General features: G+C 37.7%; 1 protein-coding gene across 2 annotated transcripts in view; it reads left to right on the top strand.

The window, feature by feature from the left end:
• CFAP44 (cilia and flagella associated protein 44) overlaps positions 1–22,252 on the top strand; it is a 134,117-nt gene that overhangs the window by 6,000 nt on the left and 105,865 nt on the right. For both annotated transcript variants that reach the window (XM_081235768.1, XM_081235767.1), the window contains 5 exons: positions 10,179–10,334; positions 10,830–10,989; positions 14,821–14,983; positions 16,793–16,895; positions 20,430–20,646. In XM_081235768.1, the coding sequence (XP_081091894.1) occupies positions 10,179–10,334; positions 10,830–10,989; positions 14,821–14,983; positions 16,793–16,895; positions 20,430–20,646 (799 nt within the window). The remainder of the gene's footprint in view (positions 1–10,178; positions 10,335–10,829; positions 10,990–14,820; positions 14,984–16,792; positions 16,896–20,429; positions 20,647–22,252) is intronic.

Below are 22,252 nucleotides of genomic sequence, written 5' to 3'. Positions count from 1 at the left end.
ACGAACCCATGTCCCCTGCATCAGCAGGCGGACTTTCAACCACTGTGCCACCAGGGAAGCCCCCGTTAGAAGATTTTTAATTACAGTTTCAATTTCATTCCTTGTGATAGGTCTGTTTATATTTTCTAATTCTTCCTGGTACAGTCTTGGAAAATTGTACCTTTCCAAGAATTTGTCCATTTTTTCATGGTTGTCCATTTTATTGGCATATAGTTGTTTGCAGTAGTCTCTTATAATCCTTTGTATTTCTGTGGTGTCAGTTGTGATTTCTCCTTTTTCATTTCTAATTTTATTGATTTGTGTCCTCTCCCTTTTTTTCTTGATGAGTCTGGCTAAGGGTATATCAATTTTGTTTATCTTCTCAAAGAACCAGCTTTTAGTTTTATTGATCTTTGCTATTGTTTTCTTCATTTCTATTTCATTTATTTCTGCTCTGATTTTTATGACTTCTCTCCTTCTACTGACTTTGGGTTTTCTTTGTTCTTCTTTCTCTAGTTGCTTTAGGTGTAGGGTTAGATTGTTTATTTGAGATTTTTCTTGTTTCCTGAGGTGAGATTGAATTGCTGTAAACTTCCCTTTTAGAACTGCTTTTGCTGTGCCCCATAGGTTTTGGGTCGTTGTGTTTTAGTTATTTGTTTTTATGTATTTTTTTATTTCTTCTTTGATTTCTTCAGTGATCTCTTGCTTATCTAGTAGCACACTGTTTAGCCTCCATGTATTTGTGGGTTTTTTCAGTTTTTTTACTGTAACTGATTTCCGGTCTCATAGCGTTGTAGTCAGAGAAGATGCTTGATATGATTTCAATTTTCTTAAATTTTCCAAGGCTTGATTTGTGACCTAAGATGTGATCTATCCTGGAGAATGTTTCATGTGCACTTAAGAAGAAAGTGTATTCTGCCACTTTTGGGTGGAATGTTCTATAAATATCAGTTAAATCTATCTGGTCTATTGTGTCATTTAAAGCTTGTGTTTCCTTATTTCCTTTCTGTTTGGATGATCTGTCCATTGGTGTAAGTAGGGTGTGAAAGTCCCCTACTATTATTAGGTTACTGTCGATTTCCCCTTTCATGGTTATTAGCATTTGCCTTATGTACTGAGGTGCTCCTATGTTGGATGCATAAACATTTCTAATTGTTATATCTTCTTCTTGGATTGATCCCTTGATAATTATGTAGTGTCCTTCCTTATCTCTTGTAACAGAGATAAGATCTCTGTTAGTCTTTATTTTAAACTCTGTTTTAGAATCCAACAGCACATTAAAAGGATCATACACCATGATCAAGTGGGGTTTATTCCAGGAATGCAAGAATTCTTCAATATATGCAAATCAATCAATGTGATACACCATATTAACAAATTGAAGGAGAAAAACCATATGATCATCTCAATAGATGCAGAGAAAGCTTTCGACAAAATTCAACACCCATTTATGATAAAAACCCTGCAGAAAGTAGGCATAGAGGGAACTTTCCTCAACATAATAAAGGCCATATATGACAAGCCCACAGCCAACATCGTCCTCAATGGTGAAAAACTGAAACCATTTCCACTAAGATCAGGAACAAGACAAGGCTGCCCACTCTTCCAAAACATAGTTTTGGAAGTTTTAGCCCCAGCAATCAGAGAAGAAAAGGAAATAAAAGGAATCCAAATCGGAAAAGAAGAAGTAAAGCTGTCACTGTTTGCAGATGACATGACACTATGCATAGAGAATCCTAAAGATGCTACCAGAAAACTACTAGAGCTAATCAATGAATATGGTAAAGTAGCAGGATACAAAATTAATGCACAGAAATCTCTGGCATTCCTGTACACTAATGATGAAAAATCTGAAAGTGAAATCAAGAGAACACTCCCATTTTACCACGGCAACAAAAAGAATAAAATATCTAGGAATAAACCTACCTAAGGAGACAAAAGACCTGTATGCAGAAAACTATAAGACACTGATGAAACAAATTAAAGATGATACAAATAGATGGAGAGATATACCATGCTCCTGGATTGGAAGAATCAATATTGTGAAAATGACTCTACTACCCAAAGCAATCTACAGATTCAATGCAATCCCTATCAAACTACCACTGGCATTTTTCACAGAACTAGAACAAAAAAATTCAAAATTTGTTTGGAAAAACAAAAGACTCCGAATAGCCAAAGCAATCTTGAGAACGAAAAACGGAGCTGGAGGAATCAGGCTCCCTGACTTCAGACTATACTACAAAGCTACGGTAATCAAGACAGTGTGGTACTGGCACAAAAACAGAAAGATAGATCAATGGAACAGGATAGAAAGCCCAGAGATAAACTCATGCACGTATGGTCAACTTATCTTTGATAAAGGAGGCAGGAATGTACAGTGGAGAAAGGACAGCCTCTTCAATAAGTGGTGCTGGGAAAACTGGACAGGGACATGTAAAAGTATGAGATTAGATCACTCCCTAACACCATACACAAAAATAAGCTCAAAATGGCTTAAAGACCTAAATGTAAGGCCAGAAACTATCAAACTCTTAGAGGAAAACATAGGCAGAACACTCTATGACATAAATCACAGCAAGATCCTTTTGGACCCACTTCCTAGAGAAATGGAAATAAAAACAAAAATAAACACATGGGACCTAATGAAACTTCAAAGCTTTTGCACAGCAAAGGAAACCATAAACAAGACCAAAGGACAACCCTCAGAATGGGAGAAAATATTTGCAAATGAAGCAACTGACAAAGGATTAATCTCCAAAATTTATAAGCAGCTCATGCAGCTCAATAGCAAAAAAACAAACAACCCAATCCAAAAATGGGCAGAAGACTTAAATAGGCATTTCTCCAAAGAAGATATACAGACTGCCAACAAACACATGAAAGAATGCTCAACATCATTAATCATTAGAGAAATGCAAATCAAAACTACAATGAGATATCATCTCACACAAGTCAGAATGGCTATCATCAAAAAATCTAGAAACAATAAATGCTGGAGAGGGTGTGGAAAAAAGGGAACACTCTTGCACTGCTGGTGGGAATGTGAATTGGTACAGCCACTATGGAGAACGGTATGGAGGTTCCTTAAAAAACTACAAATAGAACTACCATATGACCCAGCAATCCCACTACTAGGCATATACCCTGAGAAAACCATAATTCAAAAAGAGACATGTACCGAAATGTTCATTGCAGCTCTACTCACAATAGCCCGGAGATGGAAACAACCTAAGTGTCCATCATCGGATGAATGGATAAAGAAGATGTGGCACATACATACAATGGAATATTACTCAGCCATAAAAAGAAACGAAACTGAGCTATTTGTAATGAGGTGGATAGACCTAGAGTCTGTCATACAGAGTGAAGTAAGTCAGAAAGAAAAAGACAAATAGCATATGCTAACACATATATATGGAATTTAAGAAAAAAAATGTCATGAAGAACCTAGGGGTAAAACAGGAATAAAGACACAGACCTACTTGAGAATGGACTTGAGGATATGGGGAGGGGGAAGGGTAAGCTATGACAAAGCGAGAGAGAGGCATGGACATATATACAGTACCAAATGTAAGGTAGATAGATAGTGGGAAGCAGCCGCATAGCACAGGGAGATCAGCTCGGTGCTCTGTGACCGCCTGGAGGGGTGGGATAGGGAGTGTGGGAGGGAGGGAGACGCAAGAGGGAAGGGATATGGGAACAGATGTATATGTATGACTGATTCACTTTGTTATAAAGCAGAAACTAATAAAAATAAATAAATAAATAAATAAAAATAAAGTCTGTTTTATCTGATATGAGTATTGCTACTCCAGCTTTCTTTTGATTTGCATGGAATATCTTTTTCCATCCCTTCACTTTCAGTCTGTATGTGTCTCTAGGTCTGAAGTGGGTCTCTTGTAGACAGCATATATATGGGTCGTGTTTTTGTATCCATTCAGCCAGTCTGTGTCTTTTGGTTGGGACATTTAATCCATTTACATTCAAGGTTATTATCAATATGTATGTTCCTATTACCATTTTCTTAATTGTTTAGGGTTCGTTTTCATGGGTCTTTTTCTTCTCTTGTGTTTCCCACCTAGAGAAGTTTCTTTAGCATTTGCTGTAAAGCTGGTTTGGTGGTGCTGAATTCTCTTGGCTTTTGCTTTTCTGAAAAGCTTTTGATTTCTCTGTCAAATCTGAATGAGATCCTTTTGGGTAGAGTAATCTTGGTTGTAGGTTTTTCTCTTTCATCACTTTAAGTATATCCTGCCTCTCCCTTCTGGCCTGCAGAGTTTCTGCTGAAAAATCATCTGATAACCTTGTGGGGATTCCTTTGTATGTTATTTTTTGTTTTTCCCTTGCTGCTTTTAATATTTTTTCTCTGAATTTTATTTTTGTTAGTTTGATTAATGTGTGTCTTAGTGTGTTTCTCCTAGGGTTTACCCTGTATAGGACTCTCTGTGCTTCCTGAACTTGGGTGACTATTTCCTTTCCCATGTTAGGGAAGTTTTCCACTATAATCTCTTCAAATATTTTCTCAGACCCTATCTTTTTCTCTTCTTCTTCCGGGACACCTATAATTTGAATGTTGGTGCATTTAGTGTTGTCCCAGAGGTCTCTGAGATTGTCTTCAATTCTTTTCATTCTTTTATCTTTATTCTGCTCCTTGGCAGTTATTTCCACCATTTTGTCTTCCAGCTCATTTATTCATTCTTCTGCCCCAGTTATTCTGTTATTGATTCCTTCTAGTGTATTTTTCATTTTAGTTATTGTGTTGTTCATCTCTGTTTGTTTGTTCTTTAGTTCTTCTAGATCTTTGTTAAACATTTCTTGTATTTTCTCAATCCATGTCTCCATTCTATTTCTGAGATTCTGGATCATCTTTACTATCATTACTCTGAATTCTTTCTCAGGTAGATTGCCTTTTTCCTCTTCATTTATTTGGTCTTATAGGATTTTACCTTGCTCCTTCATCTGTGACATGTTTTTTTGCCATCTCGTTTTTTTTTTTTTTTTTAATGAGTGGGATTGTGTTCCTGCCTTACTGGTTGTTTGGTCTTAGGCTTCCAATACTGGAGCTTGTAAGCTGTTGCTTAGAGCTGGGTCTCGGTGCCAAGATGAGGACCTCTGGGAGACCTCACTCTGATGAGTATTCCCTATGGTGTCTGAGGTTCTCTGTTAGTCCAGTGGTTCACATTCGGAGCTCCCACTGCAGGAACTTCAGCCCTAACCCTGGCTTGTGAACCAAGATCCCACAAGCTGCGTGTGGGGCAGCAAAAAAAAAAAAAAAAAAAAAAAAAAATGGAGAACAATAACAAGTAAAAAATAAAATTAGACTAGGAAACTAACAGATATGTTAGAAAGAATATAAAAATAAAAATATAGATGAACCAACAATCAGAAAGTAAAAAAGAACCACAATAGTAAGAAAAAGGAGGAGGAAAAACAAAAAAAGGTGGAAAAGGCCTTGGCTGTGGAGGGCGGGGCCTAAGCAGGGGCAGAGTTTGGGCAGTGGGTGGGACCTATGCTTAGGACCCACAGGGCTGGAAAAGGCCCGGGAGGTGTCGGGGGTTGGGGCTTAGGCTCAACGGAACAGAAGGGGCCCAGGCCTGCCTCCCGCCTGTAGTCTCAGAGGGCAGGGGACACCACGTGGGAGCCCAGCAGGCTTCCAGGGCCCGAGTGGGTGGGACCAACACCCTCTGCTCCTCTTCCGCTCCAGACGGATGGATTTAATGATAATGTCCCTTTGTCCAGCACTGCCTGAATCTCCCTTTTTAATGTCAGACCTTCTTAAGGGCAGGTCTTATCAAGTCTGGCCTGGCCCTGTCCTCAGCTCATAAATTAGTTCATAAATCATGGGTTTTAGGATCTCAAATGATAATGTGAAATAGTCTGCTGACACTCTGAAACCTTCTACCTTGGTGCTGTGAGAAGAGGTCTCTGTCCTGGTTCAGCTACATACCTGATAGCTGAATTTTTTTTCCTGGAGCCCTTACCTTGTTCTCAGTCTTTCTAAAATGTCTGAGCAACATCTTACCCTTTGGAATTCTCATGCAGAGTGAATCAATTTCCTGGCTTTCTACCTAAGTACGGAGATTAAGGTAGACTCTTCCCCATACCCAACAAGGAGTTTCTGCTATAACAGAGTCCTATTAAGAGATTTAGGCCAAATGTACCAGCCAGACCATCCAGCATTTTTCACAAGGGTGAAGGACTTTAGTTACCAAGACATTGGTTTCTGATTCTTATCAAAGGACTAAATTATTGCTGACTTCATATAATAAACTGGGAAGTATTTTGGTCTCTTCTATTTTCAGAAATATTTTGTGTAGAATTAGTATTATTTCTTCCTTAAATGTTTGTTGGAACTCACCAGTGAAGCATCTGGGCCTGTAATTTTCTTAGTGGAAAAGTTTTTAACTGTGAATTCAATTCCCTTAATAAATAGAGGGTTGTCTCTTTCTTCTTTACGAAGTTTTATAACTTTGTATCTTTCATAGAATTTATACATTTCTTCTAAATTGTAAAATTTGTTGACTTAACTCTGTAGGATCTATTTTAATTCCTGATACTGAAGATTTGTATTGTCTCTCTTTTATTTCTTGATTGGCTTAGCTAGGAGTTTATCCATTTTGTCGATCTTTTCAAAGAATAAGGTTTTGGCTTTGCCAATTTTTCTATTGTTTTGTTGGATTTTTATTTCATTGAGTCTTGCTTTCATTTTTATTATTTATACTTATTCTATTGTTGTTTCATTATTTTATTTTTATTATTTATTATTTTTATTTCCTTTCTTCTACTTACTCTGAGTTTTGGGGTTTTTTGCTTTTCTTTTTCTAGTTTCTTGAGGTGGAATGTTAGGTCATTGATTTTTGAGTTTTCTTATATATGTACTAAGAGCTATAAATTTCCCTCTAAGCATTGCCTTAGCTGTATCCCACAAATTTTGGTGTTATATTTTATTATCATTTACTTTGAAGTGTTTTATAATTTCTTTATTAATTTCTCCTTGACCCATACATTATTTTTAAGTGTGGTTTTTAATTGCCAAATGTCTTCTGTAATTTATTTTTAATTTACTACTGCTATAATCAGAGAATATGCATATTTTGTATTATTTCGATCTTTTAAAAGCTATTAAAACTTGTCTTATGTTCCAGCAAGTGACCTCTCTTGGTAAATGGCCCATGTGCCTTTGAATGTGTAGGTGTAGTGTTTTTTAAATATCAGGTGCGGATGTTTGATAGTGTTTTTCAGATCATCATATCTTATGGAGTTTTTGACTGGTTGTTCCATCAGTTGATGAAAGATGTGTATTACTATAATATTAACTAAGTAGACTGTGAGAAGTAAAGGATAAATATTATAATCTCTGAAGCAATTATTTAAAAAGCAAACAAAGAAAAGTAGTTAAAAAGCTAACAGAAATTAAAATGGAATTTTAAAGAATAAATAATCTAGAAGAATAACAATAAATGGTCTAACAGAAAGTAGGAAAGAAGAAATAGAGGGAAAATGGAAGAGTGGGAAGTGCACAAACAGAAAATAAATAATTAAATGTTAGATCAAAATCCAACTCTACCAATAATTATATTAAATATTAATGGGCTAATAAGTCTTGTAAAAAGGTACAGATTATCAGAATGGATAATAAAAGCAAGAACCCACTGTATGATATATGAGACACATGTTAAGTATTATGATACAAATAGGTTAAAAGTAAATTGATGGAAAAAGATATAGTAGGCATACAGTAAGCATTTGAAGGCTGGGGTGACTATATTAATATCAGATAAAATAGATTTCAAGACAAAGAGTACTATCTGTGACAAAGAAGTACATTTCACGATGATAAAAGGAGCAATACATTAGGAAGACATAACTATCATAAATATGTATGATCTAATAACAGAGCATCACAATACATGAAGAAAAATAGAATGAAAGGGAGAACTAAATAATTCCAAAATTGTAGAACAGTCTGGTACTCCATCATGGTTACTTCATCATGGCCAAAATGGAAGTTCCAATTATGAATTTTTGTATATTGTTTTTGTATGTAGTAACCATGCAAAACTCTTTTAAAAATTGTAATAATTATAGGGAGTCCTTATGGATGTTCTATGTGCACAGTCACATCATTCGCAGACTTCCTCATTGTGTTCCCAATCTCACAAAGGGGGTGGAGATAAACAAGGACCAGAAAGGCAAGCTGTATTTGCAGGAGGCAGCCTGCCTCTGTGGCAGCTGGTGAGGAGAGGCACCACAGCTTCTTATTTCTATTGGCTAGAGGGAAGAAAAAGCTGAGGAAACTCACCTATAAAATCCTGGGTCAGGGACTTCCTTGGTAGTCCAGTGAGTAAGACTCTGTGCTCCCAATGCAGGCGGCCCGGGTTTGATCCCTGGTTGGGAAACTAGATCTCACATGCACGCCAAAACTAAGAAGTCCGCATGCCACAGCTGAGTCTCCATGCTGCAACTAAGAGCCCACATGCTGCAACCGAAGATCCCGCATGCTGCAGCAAAACATGCCGCAACGAAGATCTTGAGTGCCATAATTAAGACCTGGTGCAGTCAAATTAATTAATTAATTTTTTAAAATCCTTGGTCATAAAACAAACTTTCAGCTGGCTCTTTTTGAGATCTGTGGCTATGGTGTCTCCTCGCCTTGGTTACCTCCTTTTGCTTCCTCCTGCACCCATCCTTGTTCCATGTCCACTAATTTTGCCAGCCCTTCCACCAGCCAGCCCCGCCATCCATTTCTGATTTGAGGTTTTAGCAGCTTCTAGTTCTACAAAAAATGGCATTTGTAATTTTGGCTTTCATTTTCAATGTTGATTGTAGATTATTTCCAAGAACAGAAAGAAAAATGCTGATTTGTACATCAAACCATAATCCTTCCACCTGTCTATTTTGGGATTATAAAAAGTATAGAATTCTTTGTTGTCACCAAGTTGCTAAGATCTGCTGCTTTGCCAATCTGATTTAATGTGTCTACTTCCTGTTAAATTAGTTTTTTTCCAAACTCCACTTTTCCTTTCAGTGGCACAACCCTTCAACCAGGCTCAGAATAATCATTTTTAGAAAAATGATTTACTCCCCTTCATTCGTATTCACTTCTGATTCCTTTATCAGTGATTCCCTCATCCTAGCTGGCAGCCTGAACTCATCTAATGGCAGCTTGAACTCTGTTCCCAGAGAGAGGCAGGCCAGCAGATAATATCCTAATCTTGAAATGGGGATATAATGTTTGATTGCAACAGTCACAAGAAAGAGCTAAGAAATCTCTTAAATGGTATTTCTGGAGAGTATTTACCCAGGGCTCTCCCCTAGGGGAGTTCAAGAAGTGGGCCCCATTTAGGTGTCCAGGATTATTTTCTTTCCATCCAAATGCATGAATCCTACAGAACCCTGTCCTCTTATTCTGCTAATTGGATTGGCCCAGCTATCTCACCTCATTCATGTTAGTCTTGGGCCTTGTTCCTCTTCTTTTAGCCCATCTCAGATAGACCTACTAGGTGGTTCTACTCTGTTTCTGACATACTTACCATTTCTGCCTTATTATTCTGAAAGTTCATCCAGCCCTTTCACCTGCTGGACATGGTATATGTGAACCATAGCCATGTTTGGACTTGATCTGAATGTTGGCTTATACCTAGGTCTATTCTACTCCCATTCCAATTCTTTTTCTCTTCTAGCTTGTCCTGAAGCAAATAGTCTGATGTATTCCTAGGATATCATTCAGACATAGTCATACCCAGAGGAGTTTATTCTTGAATATACATCATTTATCTTTGACATAAAAGGTCCTTATAAATAACATGTTGTTCAAGTGAAATTGAATTGAAAAAATGATAGCAACATACTAGCCAATCTTTTCTTCTTTATCCTTTACTTTCTTGTAAGTGTGCAGTGGTAGGAAATAGACTGCAAATGAAGTGAAAATGGAGATTTACTCACAGGAAAATCTTTAAAATTTTTTTGTAAAGCTGCAAGAGTGACCAAATAAAATGATTTTTAGCAAGTTTTGGGTTTAAAATTCATTCAGTTTAGAGCACAAATGAATTGGAAGTATTAGGTACTTTGGAAATAAGAAATGTTTAATTCAAATTTAGAAATTATTTAATGTTTAAGACAATGTTTAATTCAAATTTAGAAATTTGAAAATGTTTAATTCAAATTTAGAAATTATTAAAACAAATTATTTTGAATAGCCGCTATGAAAGAGGATTACAAATCTGTTGAAGATACCACAGGCAAAACATTTACTGAAGGGGAAGAATCATATTTAGGGAATGATGAATCCTATGTGGAACATTTGGAAGGAAGTTCAAGTTTATTTCAAGATGATTATGTGGAAAGCATTGGAAGTAAGTATTACTAGTTTTCTATCAGTACTTGTCACTGTTTTAACTGAACAGTTGTAAATCCATAAAAGAAATGGTTGCAGGAAGTGTGGAGGTGATAAAAGAAAGAGCATCAAACATATCCTGATAGGGTGCTTTAGCAGCTCTGGAGTTGTGTATTCTGAGTATCACATACTCTCATACTGGGTTTTTCTGGGGAGTGGGATTGACTAAGGAGTGATCTATCCCACATTAGTGAGACTAACTCTCCCTTAGAACTGACCATGCGCTGTTCTTTGAGACTGCCGGAACCATGCAGGGCTAGGCGTTCACCTCAATGCACACAGGCGTGTTGCTTCTTCTTCCATGCTCACTTGTGGGTGGCGTCCTATGTCTGGGCCAGAAGTAGTAGTTACTGCTAGAGTATTATGGGCTATGTACATTCCTCCTGTCTTCATGAAATACGATTTTAGGATTGACCAGACATTCTTCTTAGTTAAAATATTTTTAATTTTTTAGAATCTCAGTACATGGAAACTCCTGTTGCAGATGCAGAAGAGGCAGAGGAGGAAGTTAAGAAGAAAATACCAGAAAGCTTCTTCTACGATTATATGGAGCTTGCTTCGATGCCTTTTGTGACTCCGGATTCAAACATACCGCTGGATCTTCTTACACTTGTGTATCCACTCCAGTTACATATGTATAATCTTGGAATTTCAGCTTTTTAGGTCAGGGCTTGGCAAACTGCAGCCCATGGACCAAATCTGGCCTCTGGCCTTTTTCCCTAAATAATGTTTTATTGGAACACAGCAATACTCAATTATTTACATGAAGTCTATAACTGCCATCACACTACAAGGGCAGATTTAAGTAGTTACAACAGAAATCATCTGGCCCACAAAGCCTAAAATAGTTACTACCTGGCCCTTTACAAAAAAAGTTTGCCAACCCCTATCTTAGATAATTCTAAGAAGATTAAGATAGAAATGCTTGATCTTAATTTAAACTAAACTTTTGTTAGCTTTTGTTAGATGCCAAATGACCATAAAGAGATATAATGCTTTTCTGGCTGTCCTTTCAGGAGATGTGATGTGAAGGAGACCAGGAGGCCTCTTATCCCCATTTATCTCTACCAGATTGGCACCCCTTTTTCAATGCCTGTTAAGTTAAAATCATTGATCTCCCTGCTTGAAACGCTGACGTGGCCATTGTCAGGCATTAGTGCTTTCACATTATTTACCAGATGAGTTACAGAGAAGACAGCCCTGAGGAAGTGAGCAAATATAACCCATTTTAATAGAAGAATAAGAGTCTGTGAAGAAAAGTAAAAGTGGGATGATTAACAAGGGGATTTAGGGTTTGCCATCACTTTATGATGTTAGGTTTGTGAGACGCTAGTTAGGAGACAATTTCCATTAAGGCCCTTGGTTAGTAATTTAGCATGCCTACGCTCAGAAGGGCAGTGGTTATGACCGCATGGCCTAGACACTGACTGGCCCCTTATAAATGGGGTGCTGAGAGGGGGAGGGCAGCATACTTCCTGACTCAGTTTTGCTTTTTATGTAAAAATAGAACATGTTATTGTTATCATATCTTCTAACTTTATTTCGATCCCAGGTGTAACTAAAACTAATTCACCCTGAAATTTGTAACCTGGAGTTTTCTCTCTTGAGGGCTTTTTTTTTTTTCCTTTATGGCCTTTGGACAGGTTACTGATAAAACTTACGCTGTTGGCCTTCTAGTCGATTTTTCTCAAATGAAGTGGTTTATTAGTCACCTAGAAGCTTTTCCTGAAATGCACGTGCTCTGATGGCTTCCTGGACCTACTGCATTATTTCCATGTGGAGAGGGGCTTGGGTATATATGTACTCTGAGAAAGCTTCTCGGGTAATTTTGATTGTGCTGCCTCCTCCCAGCTCTCCACTGGGGATTTGGTGCTCCTGAATACAAGGATCTCTGTATTAGAGAGATATGCCTAGTCTGTAAATAAGGGAGTCAGAGCGATCTTGACATTTGGCTCAGTGCATGAATCCTTTCTACTCATGCTGGAGGAGTGGCTGTATAAGCTATGGACTTGAACACTTTCAAAACCAGGGCAATTACAAAGCAGCTTATCCCATTTTTGAATAGCTTACCTTATTAGAGAGCTCCTCTAGGCCTTGAATTACAATCTGCCTTTCTGGAATGTCCTGCATTAGACTTAGTCCTACCCTCTAGAGATGAACAAATATAATCTCTATTTCTTGTGAGAAGCTGTAAGAAGTCTGCTCTCATGTATCCCCATATACCCTTTTTAATTCTTTATCTACTTCAGTTTTAACATTTGTGTCTTCTAAATCAATCAAGAAAGTATAATTTATAAAATATCACCTAAACCACAGCATAATTTATAGAAGACACTAAACAGCACTTAAGACAGTGCTTAAACACCACTTTAAAGTGGAGGTCCTGGATGGACATGGACAAACAGCAAAGGCCCTGGGCCTCTGATAGGAAGTTAAGAATAGGTGCCAAAAGAGAGGATGAGATAAAACAGAAGGGAGGTGAAGGTACATCAGAAAACATTTGAACATTTTCAGAGCTCTGCTTAGGGACTGCCTTGTCCTCTGGGGTTAAAAGGGAAAGATCAGACTCTAGTTATTCATTCATTCATTCATTCAACCAAATAGGCTCAAGACTCTGTGGTAGGCATTCCAGGAAACAGATGAATGAGAAGCAGTCTCTGCCCTCAAGCATGTTGTGATTGATTTAGAGGGAGAGTGTTTGGCAAGCTGCAATCTAACCCATTTCTGCATTTGTAAGGGCCTTCAGTCAAAACAGCAGCAATAAGAGGGAGTTTCCCCCTGAAATCACAGATGATAATATTAGATAAATGATCATGTCTCTGATTCCCTACTGTCATCCAAGTTAGTGAAAGGATGGTAGCCCACTTCTACCCTCATAGTTAGACATTCTTCTAGCCCTTTAGAGTATTACACTGGCACCTGGGAAAAGGGAAAGGAGAGAAGGAAGAAGGAAAGGTGAGAACAGTAGTTTAGGGAGAGGAAAAAAGAGGGTAGGCAAAACTTCCTGCCCCATACCAGGCTCTGTAAAGATAAGGGGCTGTAGACTCTACTCTTTATTTGTGAGGCGGCCCCAGGTATTCTCCATGAGGGCAGAATAGCTTCATCTAGATCTTGGATCACATATTCATTTGCATTTCTATATAAGATTCAATTTTAGACATTAATGTCTTTTAAATTTATAAAATTCCTTTTTCTTGTACAAATGCCCTGAAATGTTCTCTCTCTCTTTTTCAATTTAACTATGAGGCAATGAGATAGGTATAGTTACTTGTAGTTAGTTATAATTTATATATTCTTCACAATTCAAATTGCATTAATTAAAATTTGCTCTTCCTTTTTTACATTCTACATATCGTTCTTGTTAAAAGTTTTGTATAGTTTCTTTCTCTGAAAATATTTACTTACAAATAAGGGGAATCATCTAAAATCAGACTGAAAAAACAAAACAAAAACAAGGGCTCAAGAAATAAGGATTGCGCCAGTGATCCTTCAACTTTTGTGTTCAGCAATGAATTCTTGGAAGATAAGAATATATCTACTTAAGATACACTACATAATATATTTCTTTGGCAAACTATAATTTTTTAATAGGTTGATCTCATTTAATTATTACACTTATATCTTGGGTTATAGTAATTTGAGCTTGAACGTAATAACAAAGTACACTTAAAAAATGTTTTATAGCTCAGTTTTTTAAACCTCTGTTTTGAATTAATGCAGTTTCACTCTATAGCATAAACGCACACACACATATATACTCATCTGCACACCCGTACATACTAACGATCTTGGAAAGGAAATGTTAGCCTACTTATTTTATATACTTATATATTATGTATTATTTAGTCAATTTTTATAATTTTTCATATTAAATTTCAGTTATATTTATGTGAATTTATTACAGTAGTCACATTGTCACTGGTGTGTCAGAATTTCACAAACATGTCAGAATTCTAAACATCTTATCTTTCAGCATCAAGGAAGAGGCCTACATGATCCTTTTACTCTGATCAGTCAACAAACTGGACAGGCTTTGGGAGTACAAAGATGGCAAAGACAGACTTTCTCTCACATTATAATGTGATTTAGTTTTAGCAGGAGAGAGGAAAATGAAATTATTTCGGGGACTACTTTGCTCTCTACAGTACCCAAATAGAAAGTTTATTTTTTATTGCAAACAAAATTAATGTGCTTTCAGGGTTTTCGTAGGAAAACTAAAATATTGACTGAATCAGAGTATGAGAATTTTCACCTAATTTAAAAACAAGATTACATTAGTAATACAGTAAATAACTCTGAGTTTCAGCATAAAATTCAACTACTTCAACCCTGGGTCTTTATCTAACTAAGGGTATGAGTTTTAAAAATATATTCATTTCGTTACTTTTCCCCTCTCTAGGGCGGTTATGTTGTTTCACTTGTTTTCCTTTGCAACTTTCCCTCAGACATTCCTTTGGTTATGACTGCAGAAAGCGGGCCAACCTACAACTTCTGGACAGCAATATGGTGTTGTACATAGCTGGGAACCAGCTGATCCTTCTGAATTTGAAAACCAAGGAACAGACCTACCTGCGAAGTAGCAGTGGCAGAGGAATTGGTGTCATTGGGGTATGCCTTTAGTAACTTAGAAAACAAAAATCCATCCATGTGTTTGTTTGTTCTATGGACCAGCCAGGCTGTGAGGAGGGATTACATGAGATGCACAGCAGTCTTTATTCTAAGGCATTTTCAATTCGCGATTACAACCACTACGTTCACTGACATTAGCTCCATGCAATATTATAATATTATATTAATAATATTATCATCTCATTTTGCAGATAAGGAAACTGGGGCTAATAGAGGTTGAGTGACTTTCCCATAGTCATGCAGGTTTTTCACAGTAAATGCTATGTTGCTATTCTGCAAAAATACTGAGATGAATAACACAAATGATAATTCACATAATAATTAAAGCTAAGTGCCAGATAAAACAGTTGAACATTAGGAAATGAAGCATAAATTGCACATTCAGTAGTTTCAAGCAGTTGACAAAAGATCTGTGTGTGATTTCGAGTCTGTCTCTTCATTCCTCCTCAGGGTCTGTCTCCATCAGTCATATTCTTTCTTGTATCTTCAGCCTTTACTTCCTTAGGCATCCTCAGCATAAAAGCATACTAAATCAACTTGTTCTCATTTTAAAAGGCCCCTCTCTGGGAATTCCCTGGTGGTTCAGTGGTTAGAACTCTGCACTTCCACTGCAGGGGGCGCGGGTTCAATCCCTGGTCGGGGAGTTAAGAAATCGCAAGTCGTGTGCATGGCCAATTAAAAAAAAAAAAAGAGGCAAAACCAAAAAGCTAGGTATATATACACAAGTACATGCTACGGTGGCACCAGCTGTTGCAAATATTCACCGGCCCGACATGAAGGCTCTGTGGAGGAAGTTGGTCAGAACCATCTCAAAGTACCATGAGCCCTGAGGTCCCCCCCATCTTCAGAGGACTGAGCAACATCTAGCCTGCTTATTTTTCTATCACTTTTTGGCCAACGATAGTTTTGAAATGTCCGTTTTTCTATTTTGTGGAACGATTATTTGGTTTGAGGTCAGTAGTTAGGGGTGTAGTGTGAACAAGAATGCTAACCCTAAACCTCACCCTTCTGGACACTGAGTGCTTGTGCGTTGGTGGGGCTCTTCTCCGTGTGTGCTGAGGCTGCTGGTGCCCAGACAATGACAGGGACCTTCCTCCACTGCCCATGTCACTTCAATTTTTCTGAAACAGTTATCCGTTTGTGGATAAGAAATGCTCTTGTGAGGCTATGAGAAAGCCATGAGAAATGTGGTTTGGGGGATATAAGCTCTCTTCCAGAAAAGACAGGGTGAATTTATGTGTTGAGTGTAAAGTAAATGTCTTGCTTGTTCTAGGTCTCCATTAAAAATAAAGCAAAACACCAAACGCAGGGTAAGCAATTCATCTAACTTAGTTGTTCTCAAAGAGTGGTCCCCAGATTCAGCATCACCAGCATCACCTGGGAAATTGTTAGAAATGTAAATGCAGAATATCAGGTCCCAGCCCCAATTTACTGAAACTCTAGTGTTAAAGCTTGCAATCTGTGCTTTAATAAGCCCTACCTGTGATTCTGATGCCTGCTAAAGATTGGGAACCACTGTTCTAGCTCTTCTGATGGCAATTAAAAAAATTGTAGAGTTAAGACATGACTCTCTTAATGAAAGTAAAACTTAAAATGAGTATTCTTCTAGTTTTCAGTTTAAATTATATCCATTGTCAAGTATTTATTAGATGCCCAGTTTTGAGTTTTCTATTAGAGTGGATCCTAATAAACAAATTATAAAGTAACATATGCTAAATACTGTATTAACTGAGTGATTTATATGATAATCTCCCTTTCAGTGCTTTAGTGAGATTTTATCTTTTATAGGTTCACCCCCAAAAAACTTACTTCACAGTAGCAGAAAAAGGAGTTTTCCCAAAGATTATCATTTATGAATATCCTTCTTTGAGGCCCTACAGAATACTTCAAGGTGAGTCTAGTAGAATCTTTAAAATATCTCACATTTAAGGTTAACATTTTGAAGATGTAACATTATTGTAGCAGTCAGGGTCCTCCAGAGCAACACAGCTGGTGGGAGATAGATGAGAGATTTATTTGAAGGAACTGGCTTATGTAATTATGAGGGCTGGCAAATCTGAAGTTTGTAAGGCAGGCCAGCAGGCTGGAAATTCTTGGGAAGGAATTGATTCTACATCTAAGGGCAGAACTTCTGCTTCCTCAGGGAAACCTTAGTTCTGCTTTAAGTGCTTTCAACTGATGGGATGAGGCCCACCCAGGTTACCAAGGATAATCTTAACTGATTATAGATGTTGACCACATCTACAAACTATCTTCACAGCAACATCTAGATTAGTGTTTAATTGAATAACTGGGTACTATAGCCCAACCAAGTTGACACATAAAATTACCATCACAATTATCTTACAATTCTGTTTTCCATATAATTAATTTCAGTAGTCAATTTAAAAAAAAGATTTTATTTTTCAGAGCAGTTTTAGGTTTACAGTAAAATTGAGAGGAAGTTTCAGAGATTCCCACATACCCTCTCCCCTCACCCATGCTTAGCCTACTCATTATCAACATAACTCATCATAATGGTACATTTTTTACCAAGGATGAGTCGATGTTAACAGTCACAATTACCCAAAGTCCGTAGTTTCCCTTAGGGTTCACTTGTGGTGTTCTGTATTCATTTAGACAAATGTATAATGGCATACATCCATCATTATAACATCATTCAGTATTCTGAATAGGAGTTTTCCCAAAGCCTGTCCTAAACATCATCTGTGCTCTGTCTATTCATAACTGCCCTACCCTCTTTGGCAGCCACTGATCTTTTATTGTCTCCATAGTTTTGCCTTTTCTAAAGTGTCATATAGTTGGAATTATACAGTATGTAGCCTTCTCAGATTGGCTTCTTTCACTTAGTAATATGCATTTAAGTTTCCTCCTTGTCTTTTAATGGCTTGATAGTCCATTTCTTTTTAGTGTTGAATAATATTCCATTGTCTGGATGTACTATATTTTATGTATCCATTCACCTATTAAGGGGCATTTTAGTTGCTGTCATTCATTTCAGTTACATATAAGCTTATATATAAGCATTCATTTCATTTACATAAAGCATATATATATATATACACACACACACAGACATAAGCATACATAATCAAATACATTATTGCTTTTATTTTGAACAGTTATCTGTTACATCAATCGAGAATAAGAAAAATAAAAGTTTTATTTTACTTTCACTTACTCCTTTGATTCTCTTCCTTTATGTAGATCCAAGTTTCTGACCCATATTATTTTCCTTCTTTCTAAGGAACTTCTTTTAACATTTCTTGCAAGGCAGGTCTCCTGGCAACAGATTCCCTCAGTGTTTGTTGGTCTGAGAAAGTCTGTCACCCTTTTTTTTTTTTTTTGCGGTACGCGGGCCTCTCACTGCTGTGGCCTCTCCCGTTGCGAAGCACAGGCTCCGGACGCGCAGGCTCAGTGGCCATGGCTCACGGGCCCAGCCGCTCCGCGGCATGTGGGATCTTCCCGGACTGGGGCACGAACCCGTGTCCCCTGCATCGGCAGGCAGACTCTCAACCACTGCACCACCAAGGAAGCCCCATCTGTCATCTTTGAAGGGTAACTTTGCAGGGCGCAGAATTCTAGGTTGGTGTTTTTTAGGTAAGATTTTGTCCCCCCTCTTTTTCTTTTTTCCCCAGTATTTTTTTTCTTTATCTTTCATTTTCTGTAGTGTTTCTGGGCATTTATCCTGGTTGGTGATCTCTGAGCTTCCTGGATCCGTGGTTTGGTGTGTGACATTAATTTGGGAAATTTCTCAGTCATTATTGGTTTAAATATTTCTTATGTTCCTCTTTCTTCTCCTTCTGGTATTCCCACCACACATACATTACACCTTTTTTATTTGTCCTACAGCCCTTGGATATTCTGTTCTGTTTTTATCAGTCTTTGTTCTCTTTGCTTTTTGGTTTTTGAAGATTCTATTGAGACATCCTGTAGCTAAGTGAGTCTTTCCTCAGCTGTGTCCAATCTAGTAATGAGCCCATCAAAAGCATTCATTTCTGTTACAGTGTTGTTTTTTTTAACTCTAGCATTTCTTTTTGGTTCCTTCTTAGGATTTCCATCTCTCTGCTGACATTGCCTATCTGCTCTTATATGTTGTCTACTTTATCTGTTAGAGCCCTTAGCATATTGTAGTTGTTTTAAATTCCCAATATGACAATTCCAACATCTATGCCATGTCTGGTTGTGCTGCATGCTTTGTGTCTTCAAACTGTCTTTTTTTTTGCTTTTTGGTATGCCTTGTAATTTTTTCTGGGTAGCCAGACATGAGGTACTGGGTAAGAAGAACTGCCTTAAATAGGACTTTAGTCACCTGGTGGTAAGGTGTGGGGCAGGGGAAGCATTCTCTAGTCCTGGGATTAGGTCTCAGTTTTTTGGTGAGCCTATGCCTCTGCACTGTGAACTTCACAAATGTTTCTCAGCATTTTTCTCCCCGCTTAGGTAGGACAGGATGGCTAGAATGGGCTGGGTTGGATATTTCCTTCTCCAGGTCAGTTAAGCTCTGATAACACACCAGCTGGTCAGGCTCTGGTTAATTAGTTTCCCCTGAGGGCAGACCTTATTAAGAAGAACAGAGGGCTCCTGGGTATTTCAAAATGGTTCCTTTCCCCCTCCTTCTGTTGGAAGCCTGGGAGGATTTTTCTAGATATTTTTACTTTAGGAAGGAATCTGGTTAACTCCTGGAGGTAAATCTCACAATATTGTTGGGGCCACCTTATGACTGGGTCCCCCTGGAGTTTTTAATTCTCAGACTTGTCCACACTGAGCCTCCAGCAATTAGTCAGTTAGAGTTCATGTTTTACTTCACCGGCAGCGGTTCCTTGAGCTGTTCTGGCTGTTTCTGCTTGGAAGCCTCTGCTCTGGTGAGTTGCAAATCCCTGTATTTACCTGGTGGTCTCTCCATTCTTGGGGGCAGGGGTTTGCCCTGGTTTCTTTCTTCTCGTATAGATCCAAGAAGAGCTATTGATTTTTCAGTCTGTTCAGCTTTTTACTTGTTGTTAGGATGGAATGGTGATTTCTTAGCACCTCACATGCATAACCAGAAACCTGAAGTCATCAATTTTTATTTCATGAAATTTTCAGTGACAGATTTTAGATGAATTTCTCTCTGCTGTCTAACATGCTTTTGTGTCACCCTTCCCCGCTTCATAAAGTAGAATGTATTTTCAAAGTGTTTTTCTCATGCAAAGTGTGATTAAGATTTCTTCACCCTCCCCCCCTCCCCCCATATCATGTAGTTCATTCTACAGCCAAGGGTGATGAGTGATTTTGGAATTGTTTCTTTAGGGGAGTCTTGGCATTCTTCCACCAATGCACACCACTAAGGGTGCTCTCTCTCTCCTTTTTAAAATTTAAATAATACACTTTTGTAAAGTAAGTGCTGTCTGTGTTCATTAGACTTGCATTCATCTTTTCACCCTTTCAGATGGGGCTGATCTGGCCTATGCATATGTGGACTTTAACAGCAGTGGTACCTTGCTGGCCTCTGTTGGTGGCAACCCTGATCACACACTGACAATCTGGAATTGGAAAGAAGAGCAGCCCCTACTAAGGACAAAAGCTTTTTCCCAGGAAGTTTTCAAGGTTTCTTTCAATCCTGAAGATGACGAGCAACTTACTACATCGGGATCCGGCCACATCAAGTAGGTTGCGTGACTGATACAGGTGCTAGTCGTTTATTGTTAGGGTCTTTTCTAAGAGGATTGACCAGCTGGAGACATTCTTGCTGATGTTGTTAACATTAGGATAATTTTTAAATGTGTTATTTTAAAAACTAACTGTAGTGCAGCTTTTCTAGTTGGGTATGGAGATTTTATTACTGAAAACAGCATAGATAAAAGAAGGGGTTTTGAATTTTGCTTGCTGCCTTCTTTGTAGGCTTCATTTCCTAAGAGAGTTTGTATCATGTCTTACTAACATTGGCATGCTACGTTCAAGTTCATATTGAGCTTTCATATCCACAGTTCAATGTGTTGTAGTGATACTGTGAGATGGATAAGTCATCTTGATGTCTCTGAACTCAGTCTTCACTTGTAAAATAAGAATTATAACAGAACCATTCCTGATGCAGGACCCTCAATACTAAATGGTAACAGAGCCTACTCTTGATCTCAGGTCTCTGGGTGTTTTCCACTATATTATACCCTTTTGTTCTTTGTTCAGGATGGAATTGATTTTGTCCTTTATTTAACAACCTTCTAGCACTACTCTCGAGCTGCCCTTAACTTGATTCCCAGTGTCTCTTTATGACAAAGACGTTTTTTAATCTATCTTAAAATTCTTTTCATTCCAATTTAAGTCTGGTCCTTTTGAAATATAGAATAATTGAACAGATTTTTAAATCTTGGGGGAATTGTCAACTAACTCTCTGCTGGCTATAGGTTAAAAATGCTAATTTTTCCATTGCTTACTAAGTGCATATTTTCTATGTACTATGTCTTTGGGGAAAGGTAGACCTTGAACAGTTTCATGTGTGGTGTGCTGTAAAAGAAACGGAGGAAATGGAAACAGATGATTAGGGGACCTACAACAGCCTTGGAGAAGGGTGTTGGTCATTTAGGCTCTTGGCTTCATATTATTGGCTTGTTGATACTGTCCATTATCTATTCTACATCCAGTTGGTAGGCCAGATTCTTTCTTTTTTCTACATGGTTTTCATCATTCTGACTATTCATTTGTTTAGATTATGAATAAGAAAATATTAGTAACTTAACATTTATTGACTTTATGTGCTAGGCACTGTTCTAAAAGAGGTTTTCAACAATTTCATGAGGTTGGTGCAAATAATATTCTCATTTTACACATGAGCAAATGAAAGTACAATGTGATCAAGAAAATCACTCAAAGTTACACAACAAGTAAATTAGAACCTTTGGAAAACTTTTATATCCTCTAAAGTGGTACTATGCAGTAGACATTTCTGCTAGGGTGGGAGTGTTCTGTGCTGGCCAATCTAATAGACAGTAGCCACATGTAGCTATTGAATACTTGAAACTGGTCAGTCTGAATGAAACACTAATGTTTAAATTTTATTTAATGTTAATTACTTTAAGTCTAAATTAAAATAGTCAAACGTGTGGCTATTGCATAGGAAAACACAACTCTAAAATGTAAGATCTGCAAAGGCAGGGAATCTTTTCTTTTTGGGCTATTTTGCTTGATGCCGAATTCATATTGCCTAGAACTTTGCCTGACAGGTAGTTGATACTTAATACATTTTAATTGAATGAATGGATAAGTGAAATAATA

Source organism: Mesoplodon bidens (assembly GCF_964165515.1).
Source record: "Mesoplodon bidens genome assembly, chromosome: 5".
Lineage (NCBI taxonomy): Eukaryota > Metazoa > Chordata > Mammalia > Artiodactyla > Ziphiidae > Mesoplodon > Mesoplodon bidens.
This window is presented reverse-complemented; position numbering and strand designations above follow the sequence as displayed.